The sequence below is a fragment of the Hemiscyllium ocellatum genome, chromosome 34 (assembly GCF_020745735.1).
Source record: "Hemiscyllium ocellatum isolate sHemOce1 chromosome 34, sHemOce1.pat.X.cur, whole genome shotgun sequence".
Lineage (NCBI taxonomy): Eukaryota > Metazoa > Chordata > Chondrichthyes > Orectolobiformes > Hemiscylliidae > Hemiscyllium > Hemiscyllium ocellatum.
Genome location: NC_083434.1, coordinates 42,336,434 through 42,361,356, shown reverse-complemented (window position 1 = coordinate 42,361,356; position 24,923 = coordinate 42,336,434). Strand labels below are relative to the sequence as shown.

Sequence of the window (24,923 nt, the reverse complement as noted above, 5' to 3'; positions counted from 1 at the left end):
TTGACTGGAATGAAAACAGTGCTTACTCAACTTTGAAACAAGATGCTAATTTAATGGGTAAGCAATTGTGTCTCACCGTTAAATGGCCTTCATGATGGTCAGGGAAATGGATGAATAAGTACTCAGTGGCTACCAACTGCATTATAGAATCACCAAGGAATTCCATCCTCTGATTGTGACCCCTGTAAATGAGATCAGCATTGTTAGAAATCAATGAGCGCAAAGCAAATTGAATTGGAAAGCACTTCAGGGTCAGTGCAATTACAGAAGAGCTGAGAGTTTCACAACCAAGACCAAGACTACTCAAAGACTATTCTCTGTAGCATCAACTATGTCCATGAAACGCTGCTTTGTACGTTCAATTTGCTTAACGTTACCCAACGCCCCCAGCAAGTGGAGCAGGCAGACCAGTGCAGAGGTGATAATAACGTTTCTATTTTCTCTTAAAAATTTGAAGGTCCAGGTATTTACCTAAAAGGAGGAACCCACAAAGTTCACCATTTAAAACAGCAGAATTTTATTGCGCCAAAATGAAAGCACGTGAAGTGGAAAAAAATACTCTTTTAAATAATGGTAATAAAAATATAATGAGTTGAATTATTTATCCTACAATCAAAAGGTCCTAACTCCAATTTCCATCTTACACCTATTAAGATTTACACCACAACACTTATCAAAACTCGAATGATTAACTACTTGGTGTGGGTGAGAGTCAATAATTTGTACACAAGGTGACTCCTTGGGCACTACATTTATTTCCAGCAAAGTTGCCCCTTGAAATGTCTTCAGATTGAAAATGCCTCATTCAACCTAGGTATTAAGCATACTGGCCTCAGGTCAGAACTCCCTTCATTTTAGCGAGTTTTGTGAAGAATTGTAGCTCAGGTTGAGGTTCTGAATGCAGGTTTGCTTGCTGAGCTGGAAGGTTCATTTTCAGCACGGTTAGCACTGCTGTCTCACAGCACCAGGGTCCCAGGTTCGATTCCAGCCTCAGGCGACTGCCCGTGTGGAGTTTGCACATTCTCCCCGTGTCTGTGTGGGTTTCCTCCGGATGCTCCGGTTTCCTCCCACAGTCCAAAGATGTGCAGGTTAGGGTGGATCGGCCATGCTAAATTGCCCGTAGTGTTAGTTGCATCAATCAGAGGGAAATGGGTCTGTGTGGGTTACTCTTCGGAGGGTTGGTGTGGATTGGTTGGGCCGAAGGGCCCGTTTCCACACTGTAGGGAATCTAGTCTTCAGCGAGCCTCCGAATGAAGAATGAAGCTTCGGCTGGAGGTTCACTGAAGATGTTACCTAGTATGGTGACGAAAATGAACCGTCCAGCTCAGCGAGCAAACCTACATCCCTTCACTCTAACATTTTTATCTACAAAGCTTCTCAGGTGAAAAACCTCTCCCTCCCCTTGACTTGGCTAGACCAGAAATTCAACTCACTAATAACAGATGCATATAATTAAGATGACCTTTAACACTGATTTCCAACACACAAAGTTTTAACCGAATTTTGCTGAAAGACATGTCTCCTTCACTCCTACTTGTTCTAAATTTTCAACCTAAATTACTGCACTGAAAGCCACCTGGGATCCTACTCAATTTAATAATTAGCTTGTTCAACCTTTTTTCTGTTGTCTTTTTTTTCTCCCAATTTATCGAGTTCGGTGATAATTTACTGAAATCTAATGGTCTGTTTTTTTTTAAAAATGAGAAACTGGATCCTAGTTCTTAAAGGACCACCAACACCCACATACCAGGCACATCGTTTTACTCCAAAACCATAACCATCCTTCCAAAGCAAGCTATTCCAAGGGATTCTATTTCAGCTTGGGAGGACTGACTGTTTTTTGACTTTACACTGCAGTCCCAGCCTCAAATCCCTATAAACAAATTATGCAGGAAGATCTAAAATGTATTATTCTCTAGATTGGCATCAAGGACCTTAGGGAGGCTTGTTTCAGCCTATGAGCTTTGCCTGTGGGCGTCTTGATGATTCTCAAGAGCAGTAACATTTTAACAAAACCACTCAAGACGACTGCAACAACAAATCCTAAACAATGCAGACTGAATAATAATTGTTTGCATCATTATCTGCAGAGAGGACAATCACAGTCTGTCGAATTCTTCTAACCTGCATGAAAACAGTACAACATGAAGAGTCCATCAAGACTGTGACAACTGTCTTGAAGGACAATCCACTTTACCCCAAACTCCAATTCATCCCTGAAATTACTTTCCTTCTGGTTATATTTCTATTCCCATTAATGTAACAAAAACAGGTGAGTATTCAAGAAATGCCAGTCTTTGGCTTAGCCCTGGAGGAAAATACTGCTGAAACTCAGGAAGCCTGGCAGCATCTGTAAAGTGAGACAAAATTAACATTTTAAGTCCCGTATGACACTTCCTCAGAATGGCTCTGGCATGGAGTTCGAACTATTAACCTTTTTGCCCTCTCCGTAGATGCAGCCAGGCCTGCGGAATTTCTCCAAATTTTTCTGTTCTCATTTCTGATTTCCAGCAGTCACATTTCCTGCCTTTATCAGACTGGAGGGAACTTTGGGGCCTTTTTGTTCAGGAAATTCTATCCTATGCTCTCTGGATTGTAGAAATATGGTCTTTAACCAGCGATCCATATGACAGCGTGCTGGTGGAGGGAGAATATTCCTTGTTCCATTAGAATGCTCAGGTTACCACCTCTTTGTAGATTCTACCGTGTCAACTGCCATTAATAAGAATTTGTTGGACAAATCAAACTGTATTGTTTTTATCCCAGTTTCTTTCTATGTCTTTTAGATAAACTGGAGTTAACAACTGTACTTTACAATTTTCTGCACCATTGCAGCTTTCTCTGAGAGAGCTACTTATATTTTAAAAACTCTGCTCCAAGATATAATGGAGTACATGACTCATTGAAAAGTGAGTTGTGTTTTTTTATGTTTTTACTCTTATGCACATCAGCACAAACAAAAACAAAGTCAAATTTCAAATGATCATATATTAAACTACAGGAAAAAGGGCTAGGTGGCAAGTTGGTTAAAGGACGACCCTGGAGAAAGAAATAGAAAACTAAAGGCTCTCCAAACTTTCTAGAGTTTCAAGGTGCAAGACTTGAACATATCCCTCTAGCCTGCAGGAAGTGGATCCCACATCTGAAGGAATATTCCTTTTAGCAAATATCAATGAGCCATATTATGAACTCAACTGATTATCTGAAACTGGTTGATAGTCTAAACATTATTACACACAGGATTATTCAGCAAGTGTTCCTCAATTGCAGAATCACTTTTTACTGTCGACAATTGGCCTTGTGTTTTGCAAGCACAGGCTGGTTGAGTATAGTCTGTCTTCTGCCTATTATGAACAACAAAGGAACAGGGTCTTTGGTTCAACGGGCAAATTGCTGGGTTGTACAGCCTGCGTAACTGAACAAACAGAAGCTGAATACAAAGATTCCAGACCAGAAACTTTCACCCTAGAGATTTAACAGCCTCCACGATCATGGGCAAATGCATCATTTTTATTTTGACTAAAAACCACCCAATAATAAGATCCTGTCCTTTCAGATCTAACCTCACACTCTTTTAATGAGGCAAGATAGAGTGTAGCTATCCCACCAGGTCAGGTCAAGTGAAATTAGAGGATGTCATTTGAAGGAAGGCTTTTTTTAAAATTCAGTCACAGGATGAGGGCATCACTGGCTCAGCCAGAACTGAATGGCCATTTCTAATTGCCCAGGGGGCAGTTAAGATTCATTCACATTGCTGTGGGTCTAAAGTCACATGTAGGACAGATCAGGACAGTAGACTTCTTTCTCTGAAAGGACATCAGTGCACTACATGGATTTTTACAACAATTGGTCATGGTTACATGGTCATTTTGAGCTAGCATTATTTTCATTCCAGATTTTTAATGAATTCAAATTTAATTATCTGCCATGGTGAGATTTGACCTATGTCCCCAAAACAACAACTTCAGTTCTGGTGTATGAAGCCAGATTACTAGGTAAAGGCACATTGGCAGTTCTGGATTGGAGATTTATTGTGTTCCTTTTGCAGAGGTGCTTCAGTCTCCCCCTCCCAATTCTATTCTGATAAAAACTTGAAACTGAATTATATTTTCAGAAAACATTGGTGATTAAATCTGGATAGATAAGGAAGTCATAGAGATGTACAACATGGAAACAGACCCTTCGGTCCAACCTGTCCATGCCGACCAGATATCCCAACCCAATCTAGTCCCACCTGCCAGCACCTGGCCCATATCCCTCCAAACCCTTCCTATTCATATACCCATCCAAATGCCTCTATGCTTTGCCAGTCCTATGATCCAGTAAGATTATGGTGACCTTAACTTCATCTTAATCCCAAACACTTCCAACTAACTGCAAAGATGGAACATTTTGGTAGATGTACTCAACAGGGAGCTGGATGTGGCCCTTGCGGCTAAAGGAGCATGGAAAGCCACTGAGAGGCGACGTAGGCTCAATGGGCTGAATGGCCTACTTCTGCACCTATTTATTATGCTTCTATTTCAATGTACACAACCCATCCCAGAAAAACTGGCGTTCACGTCGTCTGCCATCAGGAGTGCTCTGAGTCGGTGAGACATCCTTCTCGAACGACGCAGCTCAAAAATGTTAGCTTGACCTCGAACTGGAGGAAGTTACTGACATCCGACGTGAGATAAAGGTCTAGCTCAGGCCATTCAGACAAAAAGTTGAGCTTTTCAGTTCATTTCTGAAACATCAATCTGTCAAATTGTGATTTCCACTGAGAATTTCAGCTACATGCTTTGAACACTATCTAACCATATACAGAAATTTTTGAACTTTGGATTTCATTTTGATACTATTAACTGTCACTGACAGCAAAATAAATAAACACAATTCATCATTTGTGTTATACGCAGGAGCTTGGAATGATTTATTACTTATTTCAATTGAATTACTGAGATATGGAAAATATACTTTCTGATGGGTCCAAACCATAAACTAAATTGATTTTTTTGACCAAATAAATATGCACACAGTCACTCTTGCATTCAGTTATTACTTAATGCTTCTGGACTGAGGTTTATTGACATGATTTCAGTTGCAAATATTTTAATCCAGGGTTCAATGCACAGAGAGAGAAGGGGTGATAAGCCAAAGAAAAACATTTTGCATTGTATCTGCTCACTAAATTGTTGCAAAAAGGTCAACTGGATTAAAATCTTTAGCCCTTTGGATTTTTTTTTGAAACAGTAAGTGTACCCTAGTTTTCCAAGGCTGCATATCATTTAGGCATGACAGCTGGCTCCGTTGGTTGACTTGCGATACAGAGTTGCATCAACAGCATGGGTTCAATTCCCACAGCAGCTGAGGTTATCACAAAGGCAACATCCTACTCAATCTCTCCCCTTGCCCGAGGTGTGGTGATGCTCCGGTTAAACCATCACCAGTCAGCTCTCTTTAATGAGGAAATAGCTATACGGCCCTTTGTGACAACGGCGACTTCGCTTCTCTAGTAATGAAAATATGTTGAGCCACCAAGTCTCTCGTGCTTCTCAGTTGTAAACTAAATTGCAAAGAATGCTGGCCTAATAAACCAACATCTTGATCCTATAAAACGAAATTGAAACTGCTGGAGAAACTTAACACTTTTGGGGAGAGCAAGTGAGTTTATGTTTCGAGTCCAAGATATCTAGTCTTCAGAACACTTCTCAAAGATCAGTAATGCGAGATTTGAAATACTCTTGTTTTTCTCTCTCCACAAATGCTGCCAGACCTGCTGAGTTTCTCCAATGTTTTCTGTTTTTATTTCAGATTTCCAGCAATTCACAGTAGTTTATTTTCATTCTGACCCTATGTGTTGGTTGGACGATGTTGTATATTTTGAGAATGAGCTGAAGATGGTTTTCCTACTTGCTGATCAGATGACTGGGTTATAGAGTTGGAGAGTGTGTACACAAACAAGAACGAGAAACATTGATAAAATTCACACAATTTTCAAACATGGCTCCACTTGAGTCAAACTAGTGAGAAAACACACTAACTTAGAAATTCATAGACAAGCGCAAAACATCTGTTTTGAAGCTTTCCTCTGCATTGTCTGTTTCTTTTGGCAATCACCTTCAAAGTCTACCATCTGGTAAGTGATCCTGCCGCCAAGAAAATGGTCTTATTTACTTCAACCAAACCATCCATGATTTTGAACAACTCCATCAAATCCCACTCTAACATTTTGAGCTCTAAGGATAACAACCTCAGCCTCTCCACATCACTGAACTCCCACATCCCTGGGAAGCATTCAAGTAAATCTCCCCTGACACCCTTCCAAGGGCCTTCACATCCTTCTGAAGGTGTGCAAACCAAAATCTGACTCAGTTCCCCAGCTGAGGCCTATCTAGCGTCTTAGAAAGATTGAAAGCTCAGTTGAAGTCCTTTATAATGTGGACATTAAATTCAAATGTTTCCTGTGATGGGAGACCTGAACCAGGGTCACAGTTCAAGGATAATGGGTGGGCCATTCAGGACTCAGATGAGGAGAAATTTCTTCATCCACAGAGTGATGAGACTTTGGAATTCTTTGGCAAACAAAGCGGTTGAGACCAGAGCATTGAGTATTTCAAGGAGGGGGTTTGCAAAGCTCTAAAGGCCAAAGGGATCAAAGGGTATGCAGAAAAAGCAGGAACAGGGCACTGTGTTATACAACCAACCATGATCATATTGCATGGCGAACCAGGCTTGAAGGGCTGAATGGCCTACTCCTTATCCTATTTTCTATGATTCTATGTTCAAAGGTGAAACTGTTTTAATATGAAAACTCAAATTTTCAATTCACAAAAAGAAGATTTAAAGATATATTTACCTCTTTTAGGATTCAAGAATCTTGCATCTAAAGTGAATATTGAAACTTTTTAAAATGGACTTTCATGGTACATAATGAATAAAGTCACTGAAATGGAGAACGACATTCAAACTCTCCTCGTGTTTTCTTTTCTCCTCAAAAAAAATTGCATTAATCATCCAATTCGGAAAAGAAAACAAATTGTTCAAGATTTTCAAAATAAAACCGAGAACTACAAATGCTGGAAATCTGAAACAAAATCAGAAATTATTGGAGAAACTCAGTAGGTGTGGCAGAATCTGAGAACAAAACAGAGTTAAATGTTTTGTATCCAGTGACCCTTTCTCAGAACAGAAAGGCTCACTGGGACGTGGAAGTATCAACTGTTTTTCTCTCTACAGATACTGTCAAACCTGCTGTGTTTCTTGAGTACTTTCGGTTTTTAAATTTTTGAATTTGGTTCCTCTGACAGTAAACCCAGGGACTTTCAACACTCCATTCAGATGAACCAATAATTTACTCGTAATGGCCGGTCCTCCATCACAAGGTCAGAAATTGGGATGTTCACCAAAGACTGCAAAATATTCACCACTATTTGCAAATCCTCTGAAACAGTCCATATTCAAATGCAACAATATATGAACATCCAAATTTAGGCTGACAAGTGGCAAGCAACATTAAATCTACACAATCGCCTGGAAATGACCATCTTCAATCAGAGACAAATTAACCACTGCCCTTTGACATGCAATGGAGTTACCATCACTAAATCCTCCACTAACATCTTGGGGGCTTACCAATGGCGAGAAACTCAACTGGAGTTACCACAAAAACACAATGGAATGAGAATTAGAATCCCTACAGTGTACGAACAGGCCCTTCAGCCCAACAAGTCCACACTGACCCTCCGAAGAGTAACCCATCCCGACCTATTCCCCTACATTTATCCCTGACTAATGCATCTAATCTACACATCTCAGAACACTACGGACAACTTAGCATGGCCAATTCACCTAACCTGTACAGCTTTGCATTGTGGGAGGAAAGTGGAGCACTGGGAGGAAACCCACGCAGACACGGAGAGAATGTGCAAACTCCACACAAGCAGTCACCCGAAGCTGGAATCGAACCCGGGTCCTTGGCACTGTGAGGCAGCAGTGCTAACCATTGGGCTACCGTACCGCCCTTAAATAGCTACAAGGTCAGGTCAGACGTGAGGAATACCATGGCAAGTAACTCATATTCTGACTCCCCAAAGCCTGGTCACCATCGACAAGGCACTAGTCAGGAATGTGATGGAGTATTCCCCACTTGCCTGGATGGGGGCAGCTCCAACAATACTCTAGAAGCTTGACACTATCCAAGACAAAGCAGTTGCTGAATAGGTGCCACATTTACTCCTTTCACCACTGGAGACTGGGCCTGGTGCATTCTGGAGACTTGGTCCTGGTGCATTCTGGAGACTTGGTCCTGTCGACAAAATAACTGCAGAAACTACTAAATATCCTTGGACATCAACTTTGAAATCCACAACTACTTTTACATAGAAGGACAAGGGCAGCAAATACATGGGAACACCACCACCGTAAAGTTCCCCTCCAAACTACTCACAATCCTGACTTGGGAATACATTGCTGCATCAAGATTGCTGGAATGTCCTCCCTAATTCAATCCAGCAAACACCATTGCTGGAATTTCCTCCCCGAGGGCATTGTGGGTCAACCTACAGCGTGTGGATTGCAACGGTTCAAGAAGGCAGGTCATCACCACCTTCTCAAGGGCAACTGGGGTGGGTAATAAACACTGGCCCAGTCAGCTATGTCCATGTCTCATGAATGAATAAGAGAACCTCTCTCAGTTTTGCAATGTGGTTTTGCCACTCATAATGTGGCCTGCTCCACATTAGAGAAACTAAATGCAGGCTGGGTGACTGCTCTGCTGACCAGCTCTGCTCAGTCTGAAAGCATGACTCTGAAGCTGCAGTGGCTCGGTAACTTTCCCTTCACTTCCCGTGTGATCTCAGCCTCCTACCCTGGTCTAACCAAGTTCATTTGTTGAGGTCCAGGAACAGCAACTCGATCTTTCAATTTGGAAGTTTATCTTCCAGGTTCAATGCAATTCAACAATTGCAGGTCACAACCACAGTAGCTGTTTTTTTCTTGGATGGAAATTGTTGGAAAAGATTCTGATCTTGTAATTTCCACTTCCTCCAGATCCCATCCATTTCTTTACTTGTCACATTATCATTCCCGTTTTGCCTTCCATCAGTATCCCTCTCTTCATTTATTCACTCGTCTTCCACTCCTCCTTTTCATCGTATTCCTGTTTGCTTCCTACTGCCATCACCCCTTTTCCCAGTCCCCATTTCTGCTGCAAATCAAACTTACTCACATTCAGATGAAAGGTCATCGAAATAAATGGAAAACACTTCCATTCAAGACAAGAACACCAGAGTGGAAAATAAAGGAACTTAACGGATTTGAGACGTCATTTAAAATACACACAGGGAATGTGGATAGTGACCAAGTTCACTTGACTCACAGTGTTAGATGATTAAATCCAACGGTTCGCAAAGTGAAGGCTCGAGCCAGAAGACGTATGTGAATAAAATTCACTCCAATTGTTTCTTCAAAATCAGTCAGCTTCTTTAGAACAGGAGAAGTGGCAATGAGAGGCCTGTCTGTATTTGATTCTTGTAGCTGATAAAAGAGGTAACATTTAAGGTTTTAATATTTTATCATAAATTGCACAAAACAGATCCAACAAATATTTTCAACAGGTGAACATCCCATCCAAAAAAACCCCTCTGACCATACAGCCCTTGCTCAGTACTGCACTGCAGTGCAGACTCACTCTTATGCTCATGCCCTGGAGTAGGACTTCAGTCTAAAACCTTGTGATGTAGAGGTGACAGTGCTAGCAACTGTGCTATGGCTCACATAGGGGTACAAGTAGTCAGATCTCATGCATCATAGGCTTCACTAATTTTTAGCTGAAAATGTGTTGCTGGAAAAGCGCAGCAGGTCAGGCAGCATCCAAGGAGCAGGAGAGTCGACGTTTCGGGCATAAGCCCTTCTTCATTCCTGAAGAAGGGCTCATGCCCGAAACGCCAACTCTCCTGCTCCTTGGATGCTGCCTGACCTGCTGTGCTTTTCCAGCAACACATTTTCAGTTCTGATCTCCAGCATCTGCAGTCCTCACTTTTTCACTAATTTTTAGCCCATTACGATATCAACATGGCATCGTTCCTGAAACAATACCCGATCATCTTGCCAAGGACCCCCGAGAGAGAGATAGTTAAAATTGGTTCAAAATCTCTACATTCATCAGTCTTTCCTGAGATTAATGCAATCAGAAAGCCTGGAATATGGGGATGTATCTTTTTGAATTATACATCAGCTATGGTTAACCAAAGGCAAGTGGCGGGCACTTACTAAGTTGTTACTTGAGCACATACAAAGAGAAAATTACTGGCACAGGGCAGGTGAGTTAGGAAATACATACTTAAAATGTTTTATACAGTGAATAGATTCAATTTGAGCAAAAACTGGCTCTGGCTTCATCATTCACCAACTACCTACTAGGACTGTAATATTCCTGACATACACAAAGCATCTTTTTGTTCACAACTGATATACTGGAATAGTGTTTACAAATCAGCAAAGCAAATATTCTCTGGATAAACATCAACTTTCATCAATCACACTGTGACTCACACAAAGAGGTGGCTGCTATCCACAAAGCAGTGATTTGGATATGTTGCGTTATTTAACATGGTCTTCAAGGAGCAGTGACAACAACATTGCAATGAAAATAACACCTCAAGCTGACACAAATACAGAAATTGCTGGAGAAACTCAGTGGTGTAGCAGCATCTGTGGAGAGAGAGAAACAGAGTTAACATTTCAGATCCAGTTCTGAAGGAGGGTCACTGGATCTCAAATGTTAACTCCAATTCTTTCTCTCTCCACAGATGCTGCCAGACCTGGTGAATTTCTCCAGCAAATGCTGTTTTTGTTCCAAGTTTCGAGGATCCAATGTCTTTGCTTTATTTTACTTTTCCTTAAACTGAGGGTATTTTGTGCAGTTTCATTGGCTATTCAGGAGTTTCTAACAGTTAGACAGGAGCCTCAACTCTCTCTAAATGGACAACATAAATTTAAGGCTCCACAAAACCTGGTCACTCTCCCCAATGAAAGAAACATGCTAAACTGTCAATAAACTGAGTCACAAGTGCTGTGAAGACCACTGAATCAGATCAAGGTGAAATTCATTTCACTCTTTCTAATGGGGACATGAAAGAGGCAGCACTGTGAATGTTCAACCGTGACTTGCTCTTGGAAGAATAAATACAGGGACTAGCATCAGAGTATTGTGCAAGCTGAGCAGAGAGAAACGAAGAACACACTGGAATGCTGTAAACATTTCCTCAAATAGTGGGATTTAATCAGACAGCCACCATCTGCTTTGGCAATCAGTCAGAACTATATGGTTAATGCTCTGCGTTTGGAATGAGCTGCAAAAGGTACTTGAAGTACAAATTCAAAATGCAATATATATGCAAAGCTCATTCAGTATGACAGACCAACATAAGGATCTTTACAAATTATCTATCATCTGCAGCATATGGGGAAATACAGCCACTGTTCAGACAGCAATTCTCATCAACATGACAAACAGGAAAGTATAAGACCTAGAAAATACAGTTTCCTACTTTTAAAGCTGAATCTTCCAGATAGAATAAAATTTAGCTTGCATTATAGTCACTTTCAAAAATTAAACTGCTGAAAACAGAATGCCAATTAACTCTGAAACCTTTCATTATATCTTCAGTCTAATTGCAATCAATTCTTTTCTTTACTATTTTGTTGGTAAGGGGCTGGGTAAGTCATTTAAAGGGACTACCAAGCCCAGGAATGTATGTATGTGCCTGGGAGTCGAATTAACATCTGTGGACATAGTCATTAACCTGGGACGCTTCACTGATCCTGTCTTTCAAATTCCACATGTTAATTTTGTTCAGGACACTGTGTCAGCTCAGAAACTCCTCTCAGTTGCTGCAATGAAAATTCATGATCTGAACAGAGAATCCGAAGGGGCAGTGATGCGATTGGAATAAAATATTGAAAAGGGTAGAAACGTACATTGCTCGGATAGGAGACCTTTTCTTTTTTAAAATGAACTGGAGCTGGTATGAAGAACACTGAACCCATTGTGGCCATGACACACGTAGCAGCAGACAAGGAGCAGATGGGCAAAACATCCTCCCACTTGTGCTGACAAGAGCAGGAAGCATCATAAAGACTAGACCACTCTGCTATGCAATTAGTGAGCCGCCACACTGACTAAGGTTGCACCTGAGTAGAATGGGCCTCCATTCACTAGATTTTAGAAGACTTGAGCAGCAAAATGAATGCAAATTTGTGAAAAAGGAATAGGGGTAGACCATTCAAAAGTAGGCTCCACTCTTCAATAAAAGCACAGCTGATGTGGTTATGCTTTCAACCCCACTGTCCCAAATAACCCTCAACTCCCTTGATGATCAAAAGTCGGCCTAGCTTGGCCATGAATGTGTTGAAAAATCTCAGATTCCACTGCGTTCGGAGCAAGAGAATTCCAAAAAATTGAACAACCACTGAAAGAAAAGGATTCTCTCAGATTCTAAAATGGGAGAACTATGCCCCTACTTCTAGATTCGCTCAAGAATGGAATCGCCCTCTCAGCATCTGCATTGTCAACAGGCAACATCTGATATCGGTATCCAGCTTTGCTCTCCTTATGTTAGAAAATATATAACAGTCAGGTGAAATTTCACAGAAAGGTCACAATTATTTCTGAAATGAAAGTGTTATCTTATAAGGAAAGGTGAACGAAGTCGGGTGTCTATGCATTAGTACTTAGAAGATTGACAGCGATTTGCTGAGAGGTCATTCCCCTCTGCAGCAGAACTATTCCAAAAGTTACAGGTCATAGGAACAGGAGTAGAACATTCAGCCCCTCGAGCCTGTTCCACCATTCAACAAGATCATAGCTGATTTGTGGCCTTACTCCATATACCTGCCTTTAACGCATAATATTTTTGCTTAACAAAATCTCAGATTTAAAGTTAACAACCAATCTAACATTCCATTTAAGACGGAGAATTTTACTTTGCTCAGTGGGTTGTTTGTCTGTCTGTTGAACTCTCTTCTGCAGAGACCAGAGGAGGTTGGGTTTACTCAAGGCCGGGTTGTATACATTTTTGATTGACAAGACAGTACAGTGTTATGGGGGGTAGATAGGAAAGTGGAGTTAAGGCTATAATCAAATCAGCCATGATCGTATCAAATATCAATGTAGCTAAATATGCTGAATAGTCTCCAGGTGCTTGTATTTCTGAGGTTTTTTTTTAAATCATCTAGCTGACTTTCACCAGCTCAGGGCAATTGGAAATGACACACAATATGCCCAATGGGATAGGACAAGGCCGTTCAGCCCATTGAGCCTGCTCCACCATTCAGTTAATGATAGCTGTGGCTGATCCAATCCCTACCTCCATCCACGTGTCTTGACTTGATACCCCTGTCCAACAGAAATTGAACAATCCAGATCAACACTGAAAGATAAGCAGTGGCACCTCCAGATCTTTTTGTGGGACAGGCTTCCATACATCCAGCAATCTTATCCCAAAAGATTTTCCCCAACTTCTCTCCTGCACAGCCTGACCAAGGTTTTTGAGATTATAGGCACATGCCCTGGATCACCCAAACATTGGGGGATAAAAATCTCGCATCTTACCCCATCAAATTCTTTCACAGACAGTAGCTACAAGAGCAGGTCAGAGGTTAGGAATAATGCAGTGAATAACAACCTCCAGACACCCCAAGTCTGTCTACCATCTACAAGACATAAGTCAGGACCGTGATGGAATATTCCCCACTGGACTGGATAAGTGCAGGTCCAACAATACTCAAGAAGCTTGACATCATCTCGGACAAAATAGTCCGCTTGACTGGCACTACAAACACCAGCGTCCACTCCCTCCACCACTGACGCTCGATAGCAGCAATTTGTAATATCTACAAAACGCTCTGCAGAAATTCACCAAAGATCCTCAGACAGACTTCCAAACCCACAACCACTTCCATTTAAAAGGATTGGGCAGCAGATACATGGGAACACCATCACCTTCAAGTTCCCCTCCAAGCCACTTTACCTTCATGACTTGGAAATATAAAGTCGTTCTTTCAATGTCGCTGGGTCAAAATCCTGGAATTCCCTCCCTAATGTACAGCAGGTGGACTACAGCAGTTCAAGAAGGCAGCTCACCATCTCAAGGGTGACTAAGGATGGACAATTAATGCTGGCCTGGCTAGTTACACCGATATTGCACAAATGAATAATTTTTTAAAAATGTCTTTAACAGCTAAATCATCCCCTGACCTTCAAATCAGCTCAGCTGCCTGTACTGGAGGGAACAGTGAAAGGCCAATTAACAAGAGCTGGTAGGGTCTGTGCCCGGAAATGATGACCAGGTTTTTTAAGTGGGTGGGGGAGGTTTGACAGAGAAATTTCCTGGGTTTCTCACCAACTATATGCACGTTCTGACACTATAATGAGGTCCACTATCGTAACTGGGGATCTAAAATAGAAACAGCAAGTGTTGGAGAAGCCTAGCAGGTCTGGAAGTACCTGTGCAGAGAGGGACAGAGTTCACATTTTGAGTCTGATATGTCTCTTACTCAGAACAAATTCTTCTGAGGAAGTCATCAACATGTTAAGTCTGTTTCTCTGACCACAGTTTCTTGAGCACTTGCTGTTTTTATTTTAGATCCACTATCACCCATCTGGAGGCCAGAGGGTCAGACAAGATGTTAATGTACTGATGATATATTCAAGGCCAGTATAGTGTGATGGGAAATGTACAGGCGAGCAGTCAGTCAGCCAAGATCTCACTGAATGGTCTGCCACTGCTGCTACATCTTAAATCATCTCGCTTGACATCCTGGCCTCCAGACCAGAATCAAACCTTGAGCTTAAGGTTGGAGTTGCAGCAGCAGCTCTGATTTTACCAAGCCCTCTTGTCCCTCAAGGACACCCATTGAAGTTCTGTCTGGGCTGAGTAGAGACAGCCATTAATTCTTTAGACTGCCTGGAAAATCACCGAGAAAGCAGTGGCCCAGCGTGATCAGGGATCTCTGCTATTTCCTGTTGTGTTCTGGAACATCATCGCTGGATTTAAAGTAGGAATCCAGGAAAGATCTGAGGATCTTTTGGGCTTGTTACTTCGCTTGTAAGTGACATAATCCAGCATGTGGCCCTGACAGAAGCAACAGTGAGTAACTGGGGCTTACTGCAGCTGAAGCAAATGAGAAGCAGTCCATTGAGAATTCAGAGTGCTCTCTGCAAGGGGAAGCGATGCAAATGAAAAAACAAACAACCCTTATATCCTCAAAAGAAGCAGAAAATATATTCAAGATTTCAACCTATTCAATTTTCTTTCCCAGTCTCTCCACCTGTGCAACATAATTATAGATTCCACTCTTAATCCTATTTGCACAAACACTGATGACAGGATACACTTAAAATAGTGACTATTTTCCTTCCCCTCAGATTGACTAACATCAGGAGTCTTTTGTTGCCCAAGAAACAAAAAAAAATATTAGTTCTGGAGGCCCCTTTTTGGTATCACCTGCAGTAAACCATCCTTTGAAAGTCATAGCAGTGGTCCCTCTTATTGGAGCAAGTAGTTATCCAACAGTGATCAACAATATCTGCACAGAGGTATGACTGACAGTGTGTTTTCCTCATGAAAAATAACTGGTGGGAATGCTCATCAGATTAGGCAAGATCTATGGAGGGGGGAGTGGGGGGGGGGGGGGGGGGGGGTAGGGGAAAGAGAGAGAGACAGACAGACAGAGAGAGAGAGAGACAGAGAGAGAGAGAGAGACAGAGAGAGAGAGAGACACTCGTAGAGAGACAGAGACAGAGAGAGAGAGAGAGAGAGAGAGAGAGAGACACAGAGAGAGAGACACAGACAGAGAGACAGAGAGACAGAGAGAGAGAGAGAGAGAGAGAGAGAGACAGAGAGACACACAGAGAGAGAGAATGGTGAAGAGACAGAAGGGAACAGAGAAAGTGTTTTACTGCTTCAGCTTGATAAACATTTCCACTAGGACAGAGGAAGGCCGAGTATTTCATAGAAACACAGGAAATAGGAACAGTTTAGACCATTTGGTCCTTTGAGTCGGCTCCACCTGTCAATCTGATCAAAGCTGATCCAACTCGGCACCTTGGTCCTGCTTTCTCCACTTATCCATTGATCCCTTTAGCTCCAGGAACTATAGCAGTGTCTTCCTTTTTTTTTCAGGTATCCAATAACTGCAGGCTTTTCCTGAAATGTTTGTTGTACAGCAGCAATGCCACATGTCAATGACTCCCTCTGAGTGTTTCATGCAGAGATATCGGTACAGGGCAGGAGAATGACACTAAATTACCTGCCTTATCTGGAGGGCCAGTGCAGACAATGGGCAGAATGGCCTTATTCTGCATCATAACAATTCTGTGAATTCACATGTCACCAAGCATGCCAGTATTGTTCACCTAAAACTGAACCAGTTTTAGAACAGCAATACTGGCATGCTCACGACATATTCGGTACTGTTCACGGTGTACTGACCTCTGAGTGCACACACTGTACACTGTAATCCCCTCCAGTATACACTAAATATTCACTAGTACACGGTGAACCACTCCAGGACACATTACACACTCATTATTACACAGTAAGTCCCTTCAATATACACTATACACTCACCAGTACACTGACTGCTGTCAGTTCTTATTTAGGATTCAACCAATCATGTAATCCATGGAAATTCAGTCCAATTGACAGAAAACCAAACCAATTATAAATCAGACACACAAACTATGCAGCAGAATATTCATTAGATATTAATTAGTCAGATAGCTTAAAGTCAAATGTTCAGTCTAACAAGCAAATGATCAGTGATGATCTTACTGAATGGTGGAAAAAGGGTTCTGTGGTAAAGTGGCATTGTCCCTGCCTCTGAGCTGGGGAGCCTGGTTTCAAGACCCCATGCTCCAGTGTTTCAATCCCACATGCACTCAGTGTTTCAGTCTAGAGCACCGAGATCAAGAAGATAGTTTGGTTGTGTTCGGCTTCTGCTCAGATTCAGGTTCCCCCAGCAGTTGATATAGCTTCACAAATAAAGGTAAGATTCTGCACAGGTCAAAACCAGAGAGCAAAAGAATGGGAGAGACTGAAGAAGTAAAAGAGGGGATGGAAATCATTAAAGTTAAATTTCTGAGCATGTTGATGAAGAAAACAGATTGAATAGTGGAACAGATTAGAGGGGCCAAGTGGCCTAAACATGCCCCCATTTTCTTAGACTCAGACTAAAGAATTATCAGAATTAAATCTTACTTGTAAAGGATGAAGTGGATAATTAAGCCATACATCCCGCAGATCCTGTGTAAGAAATGCAGATGGTTAGTATTCTGGAAGACACAAAGGTTACCGTACTATATAATAACATCACGACGCAAGAAATGACCACTATTTTTAATGTTGACACACCAATGAAAATTCAATAATGTTGGAATAAAATGTGACATGGAATGGGACATAGAATCAGAACTAAACCACCTGCAGTACATTGATTAGCAGAGAAGTTAATATGACAGCTCAAAACAATTGACATGATGGAAATGTCCCAATGGTAACTCCGTGGAAAACAGCAGTAACTTGCTCATTGTTTCAAGTGAGTTTGAGAGAATTTCATAGATTCATAAAGTAGTACAGCACAAGAGGCAGCCATTAAACCCACTGAGTTGGTTCCAGTCCTGTTGAAGAGTAATCCAGTTAGTCCTACTCCCCTCCCTCCTCCATTGTTCTTTCACGAGATTCCGTGCAATATTTTCCTCTACCAGTTTTCATCCAATTCTCTTTTGAAGTCAACTGTTCAACATGTACTCACTAGTTTAAATCCAGTGTATTCCAAACCCTCAGCACATGAAAATAAAAATGCTTTTCCCCATGTTGCCTCTGGTTGTATTGCCAATCACCAGTCTGTGCCCTTCCATTGTAGGGTTATCAGCCACTGGAAACCATTTAGTCAATATCAAGTTTTCCTGCCTTTAGATATTTCTTTCACATGGGACTGGGATATTATAGCAATTACAGAAACATGGCTCAAAGATGGGCAAGACTGGCAGCTTAATGTTCCAGGATACAAATGCTACAGGAAGGATAGAAAGGGAGACAAGAGAGGAGGGGGAGTGGCATTTTTGATAAGGGATAACATTACAGCTGTGCTGAGGGAGGATATTCCTGGAAATACATCCAGGGAAGTTATTTGGGTGGAACTGGGAAATAAGAAAGGGATGATAACCTTATTGGGATTGTATTATAGACTATCCCCTAATAGTCAGAGGGAAATTGAGAAACAAACTTGTAAGGAGGTCTCAGCTAACTGTAAGAATAATAGGGTGGTTATGGGAGAGGATTTTAACTTTCCAAACATCGACTGGGACTGCCATAATGTTAAGGGTTTAGATGGAGAGGAATTTGTTAAGTGTGTACAAGAAAATTTTCTGATTCAGTATGTGGATGTATCTACTAGAGAAGGTGAAAAACTTGACCTACTCTTGGGAAATAAGGCAGGGCAGGTGACTGAGGTGTCAGTGGGGGAGCACTTTGGGGCCAGCGATCATAATTCTATTCGTTTTAAAATAGTGATGGAAAAGGATAGACCAGATCTAAAAGGTGAAGTTCTAAATTGGGGAAAGGCCAATTTTGATGGTATCAGGCAAGAACTTTCAAAAGCTGATTGGAGGCAGATGTTCACAGGTAAAGGGACGGCTGGAAAATAGGAAGCCTTCAGGAATGAGATAACGAGAATCCAGGGAAAGTATATTCCTGTCAGGGTGAAAGGGAAGGCTGGTAGGTATAGGGAATGCTGGATGACTAAAGAAATTGAGGGTTTGGTTAAGAAAAAGAAGGAAGCATATGTCAGGTACAGACAGATAGATCGAGTGAATCCTTAGAAGAGTATAAAGAAAGTAGTAGTATACTTAAGAGGGAAATCAGAAGGGCAAAAAGGGGACATGAGAATTAAGCAAACGTGAGAATTTGGCAAATAGAATTAAGGAGAATCCAAAGGGTTTTTACAAATACATTAAGGACAAAAGGGTAACTAGGGTGAGAATAGGGCCCCTCAAAGATCAGCAAGGTAGCCAGTGTGTGGAGACGCAGAAAATGGGGGAGATACTAAACGAGTATTTTGCATCAGTATTTACTGTGGAAAAGGATATGGAAGATATAGACTGTAAGGAAATAGATGGTGACATCTTGCAAAATGTCCAGAGGAGGAAGTGCTGGATGTGTTGAAACGGGTGAAAGTAGATAAATCCCCAGGACCTGATCAGGTGTACCCTTGATCTCTGTGGGAAGCTAGACAAGTGATTGCTGGGCCTCTCGCTGAGATATTTGTATCATCGATAGTCACAGGTGATGTGCCGGAAGAATGGAGATTAACTAACGTGGTGTCACTGTTTAAGAAGGGTGGTTAAGGACAAGCCAGGGAACTACAGACCTGTGAGCCTGACCTTGGTGGTGGGCAAGTTGTTGGAGGGAATCCTGAGGGACAGGATGTACATGTATTTGGAAAGGCCAGGGCTGATTTGGGATAGTCAACATGGCTTTGTGCGTGGGAAATCATGTCTCACAAACTTGATTGAGTTTTTTGAGGAAGTAACGAAGAGGATTGAGGAGGACAGAGCAGGAGATGTGATCTATATGGACTTCAGTAAGGCGTTCGACAAGGTTCCCCATGGGAGACTGGTTAGCAAGGTTAGAACTCACGGAATACAGGGAGAACTAGCCATTCAGATACAGGACTGGCTCAAAGGTAGAAGACAGAGGGTGGTGGTTGAGAGTTGTTTTTCAGACAGGAGGCCTGTGACCAGTGGAGTGACACAAGGATCGGTGCTGGGTCTTCTACTTTTTGTCATTTACAGAAATAATTCGTATGTGAGCATAAAAGGTGCAGTTAGTAAGCTTGCAGATGACACCAAAATTGGAGGTGTAGTGGAAGCGAAGAAGGTTACCTCAGATTACAACAGGATCTGGACCAGATGGGCCAATGAGCTGGGAAGTGGCAGATGGAGTTTAATTCAGATAAATGTGAGGTGCTTCATTTTGGCAAAGCAATTCTTACCATTAAGTGTACAAGTCTTGCTAAGGTCCTAGGGAGTATTAATGAATAAAGAGACCTTGGAGTGCAGGCTCATAGCTCCTTGAAAGTGGAGTCGCAGACAGATAGGATAGTGAAGAAGGCATTTGGTATGCTTTCTTTTATTGGTCAGAGTATTGAGTACAGGAGTTGGGAGGTCATGTTGCGGCTGTACAGGACATTGGTTAGGCCACTGTTGGAATATTGTGTGCAATTCTGGTCTCCGTCCTATCAGAAAGATGTTGTGAAACTTGAAGGGCTCAGCAAAGATTTACAAGGATGTTGCAAGGGTTGAAGGTTTTGAGCTATAGGGAGAGGCTGAACAGGCTGGGGCTGTTTTCCCTGGAAGCTGAGGGGTGACCTTATAGAGGTTTACAAAATCATGTGGGGCATGGATAGGATAAATAGACAAAGATTTTTTCCCTGGGGTTGGGGAGTCCAGAACAAGAGGACATTGGTTTGGGGTGCGGGGGGGGGGGGGGGAGATATAAAAGTGAGCTAAGGGGCAACTTTTTCACACAGAGGGTGGCACGTGTATGGAATGAGCTGCCAGAGGAAGTGTGGAGGCTGGTACAATTGCAACATTTAAAAGGCATTTGATGGGTATATGAATAGAAAGGGTTTGGAGGGACATGGGCCGGGTGCTGGCAAATGGGACTAGATTGGGTTGGGATATCTGGTCGGCATGGACGGGTTGGACCGAAGGGTCTGTTTCCATGCTGTACATCTCTATGTCTGTATGCTTGAAGAACAATCCCAGAAGTTCCAGTCACTCCCTGTAACTGCAACCACACATCCAAGGACCCATTCAATGAAATTTGTCTTGTATGCATTCTGAGGCATAGAATATGCCACTGGCCCAAGTGGTGATTATTCCCGTTTATAATCTGAAACTTCCTGTCACAGAAACATAGGAAATAGGAGCAGTAATAGGCCATTCGGCCCTTTGGGCTTTCAACGCCAGCCAATACGATCACAGTTGATCATCCTGTTCCATACCCTCCCAATACCCTCTGATCCCTTTAGTCCAAAGAACAATATCTAACTTCTTGAAAGCATTCAATGTTTTGGCCTCAACCACTTTCTGTGAGAGAGAATTCTACAGGCTCCTCACTCTGCAGATGAAGAAAATGCTCCTCATCTCAGTCCTAAATGGCCCACCCCGATATTCTGAAACTGTGACCCCTGGTTCTGGGCTCCCTGATTGTCGAGAACATTCTTCTTGTACTAACCCTGTCTAGTCCAGTTATAATTTTATAGATTTCTATCAGATCTCTGCTCACTTGTTTACATTCTAGTGAATATAGTCCTAACCAATCCCATCTCTCTTTACATGCCCGTGTTGCCACCCCATCCCTGTGACTCAATTTTATCTTATTCTGGCAACATATCCTCTCTTCCTTTCTCTCTCATGTCTTCATCAGGCTTTCTCCAAAACCAAAACATTCCATCATCTACTTTCAAAGTTAGCAAAGTTTCATTCGTATGAGAAAAGGTTTCTCCCCAAATCACAAACAGATTGTTTACCGGTGAGCTTATAAAACCGGGTCCCTGGAATGGAAGCAGAGCACTGTGGATGTTCAACAGCTCTTTACCTGAGAATAGCTGACTGGTCTGGGGTACCCTGCCACTCTCATGTTCAATAGGGAGTTGGAGAGGCTCCCATTGTATAAAAAGGTACATTTACAGAGAGAGAACACATTAATTCATCTGCAACCGCCACCGCGACCCTGTCCCCCAGTACAGGGACAAGGAGCGGGATTGGGACTAATTAGATACTGATTTCAAAGAGACAGTACAGGAACGATGTGCTGAATGGCCTCCTCTTGTGCTGTATCATTAAAAATTGATACCTGAGTTAGAGCTGTGGACAGAAAGAATGAGGAAAAGATTGAAGTTCAGTCTGAGCAATCGAAATACACAGAGCTGCAACCAGCCCTCTCAAAACTGCGATGCATCACAACTGGACAGATTAATTAGCCAAGGTACATGGCAAGAACAACAATAGCCGGATTGCCAATTTCTTATTTTTAATCTCCAATAAATATGTTACTTTCAGAAATATTCCAGAACACTATATAGCCGATGGATGAAAAAAAAACACACTCAGCCGTGCCCACTTGCTTTGTCTCATTTAAATGCTCTATCACCCTTTCATCCATTAAAAAGTGCAGTGGTTAAATATGAAATTACACAGGCAAGAAAGCCTGATTGATGAACAGAATTAAAGATGACGAGTTCAGTCAACCAAACAAACTGCTGGCAACTTGACAAGATTCCTTTGACAGCACTTCCCAAAACTGTGACCTCTACCGTCTAGCAGGACATGGGCAACTTACATATGGGAACACTGCCACTTTCAGGTTCCCCACATCCTGACTTAGCACTATATTGTCATTCTTTCATAATCACTGGGTCACAACTTTGGAACACCCTCCCTTTATAGCGCTGCAGAGCTCTGACACCAAATCGACTGAAGCAGTTCAAGAAAGTGGGATGGACAAGAAATGCTGCCCTTATCACTGACAGTCATCCAACGAACAAACAAAGCATGGGTTAAACAGAATGGGGCATTACAGTAGACACAGTAAGAGTTCGACTGACCTTTGCTTTAGCGTGCTCTACATTGCTTATTGGCACATCTACAAATATCCATTTCTTTGTACTATCTACAAGATGTATTTCAGAAATTCACAGGTCGTTTATCTTTAGTTTCTAAACCCATGATCACTTCCATCTAGAAGAACAAGGGCAGCAGATACATGGGAACACCACCCCCTGCAAGTTCTCCTCCAAGCCAGTCACCATCCTGAGATGGAAATATATCACTGTTGTTTCACTGTCACGGAGTTAAAATCCTGAAATCCTCTCCCTAAGGGCATTGTAGGTCAATCTAAAAGACATAAATTGTAGTGATTCAAGAAGACACCACCACCTACTTAAGGACAAATAGGGTTGGGCTATAATGCAGCCCAGCCAGCCATGTCCCATGAATGAAATTGAAAAAAAATGTAATGAATTCTACAGAAAACCTCTGCCAATTAATGCACTGGTTTGATCTTTAACCTCACCTTTTGGAGGGTGGTGGATGAGGCGAGAGAGACTGAGAAGGAAGTCGAAAATCCTTTTTTTTAAATAAACTATTTGCACCAAAAAAAAACTCCTGAACATTCTCACAAAGATGTTGGGAAACTAGGCTACAGCTGGTAAGTGATCACATGCGGAAAAGGACATTGAATATGTTACCGAGCCATTGAACAGCAGTCGCCCAAACAAGTGCTTGCCTTCTTCAAGGCCACCTTCCAAGTAGACAGCACCTGCAAAATAAACACACAATTCCACACATGATAGTTAATCTCAAAGAACAGACATGGATGCATGCCTACAGATTGGTATAGCCAAAACTAATTCATGTATTGAATGGTAACAGGAATCAATCTTTCCCTTTGAAAAATTCAGAAAGAAATTCCTTCATATTTTGAATAAAAAGGCAGCACAAGCTCCATTCTGCTGCACAGAGGCTTCACCCCCAAGGACACAACTACTCCACACTCTTTAATCTCAGGTTAGTAACGGTTTCCTGAAATTTAGCTGAGTAGAAAATGAGGTCTGCAGATGCTGGAAAATGTGTTGCTGGTTAAAGCACAGCAGGTTAGGCAGCATCTCAGGAATAGGAAATTCGACGTTTCGAGCATAAGCCCTTCATCATGGGGCTTATGCTTGAAACGTCGAATTCCCTATTCCTGAGATGCTGCCTAACCTGCTGTGCTTTAACCAGCAACACATTTTCAGCTGAAATTTAGCTGAGCCTATATTTGCTGACAGCCTACCCTCTGTGATACCCTCTTTATGGGCGGCATGGTGGCACAGTGGTTAGCACTGCTGCCTCACAGCGCCTGAGACCCGGGTTCAATTCCCGCCTCAGGCGACTGACTGTGTGGAGTTTGCACGTTCTCCCAGTGTCTGCGTGGGTTTCCTCCGGGTGCTCCGGTTTCCTCCCACAGTCACAAAGATGTGTGGGTCAGGTGAATTGGCCATGCTAAATTGCCCGTAGTGTTAGGTAAGGGGTAAATGTAGGGGTATGGGTGGGTTGCGCTTCGGCAGGTTGGTGTGGACTTGTTGGGCCGAAGGGCCTGTTTCCACACTGTAAGTAATCTAATCTAATCTAATAACAAAGCAGTGAAGTAGTCATTTCAGTTATTTTTTATTTTAAATCCAAACTGGGTGGAAGACAAGTTCAGGGGGACTTAGGCGGAAAGGTCAGAAAAGTAGAAGTAAGGAATGTCGCATCAGCCAAGATCCTGTTGAATATCAGAGCAAGCTTGAGAGATGAACAACCTGCTCGTGTTCCTATTTCTCATGGTCCTATTTGGGTTAGGTGTGGTGTCAGAAACCATTTCCTGTAACAACAACATAATTAACTGCCACTGAGTGGATAAAATACAAAGGGTTCACAAAAGAAATTTCAACTTCCCAACTCATGACCAGCCAACATTTCAGCATTACGCATCAAACTGTTCAGTGTATTACATTTCTGAACCGCAATAAAGTCTGCTGTCACCGATATAAAGATCAGGTAGTATAGAAAACAGGACCATATCAATTCTGTTTTAATTGTGTTCAGTTGTGTTCACTGTCACCTTTTGCAAGGACACGTCCAGACCAGACCAGCGTGCTCTTACTTAATCAACTCTGCACCTTGGGTCCGAGGAGAAGTGGTTACAGAAAGGACAAGGTCATGCTAAATGGGCACCAGTGAGGATTGCAAAATTATTATGGGTTTGAAAGGCATGTTTCTCTCAATTCACCACACTCCCTTGTTTCTGCGATAATTACACCAGCTCTTCAAGGAATATCACTCTTCAAAC

At 42.1% G+C, this 24,923-nt stretch overlaps 1 protein-coding gene across 3 annotated transcripts in view; it reads right to left on the bottom strand.

Annotated features, from left to right (window-relative positions):
* The window catches only part of drosha (drosha ribonuclease III), a 165,174-nt gene that overhangs the window by 43,777 nt on the left and 96,474 nt on the right, over positions 1–24,923 (bottom strand). For all 3 annotated transcript variants that reach the window (XM_060849942.1, XM_060849944.1, XM_060849945.1), the window contains exons 23-26: positions 23,302–23,372; positions 17,247–17,291; positions 9,362–9,519; positions 77–182 (exon numbers count right to left, since the gene is read on the bottom strand). In XM_060849942.1, coding sequence (XP_060705925.1) covers positions 77–182; positions 9,362–9,519; positions 17,247–17,291; positions 23,302–23,372 — 380 coding nt within the window. The remainder of the gene's footprint in view (positions 1–76; positions 183–9,361; positions 9,520–17,246; positions 17,292–23,301; positions 23,373–24,923) is intronic.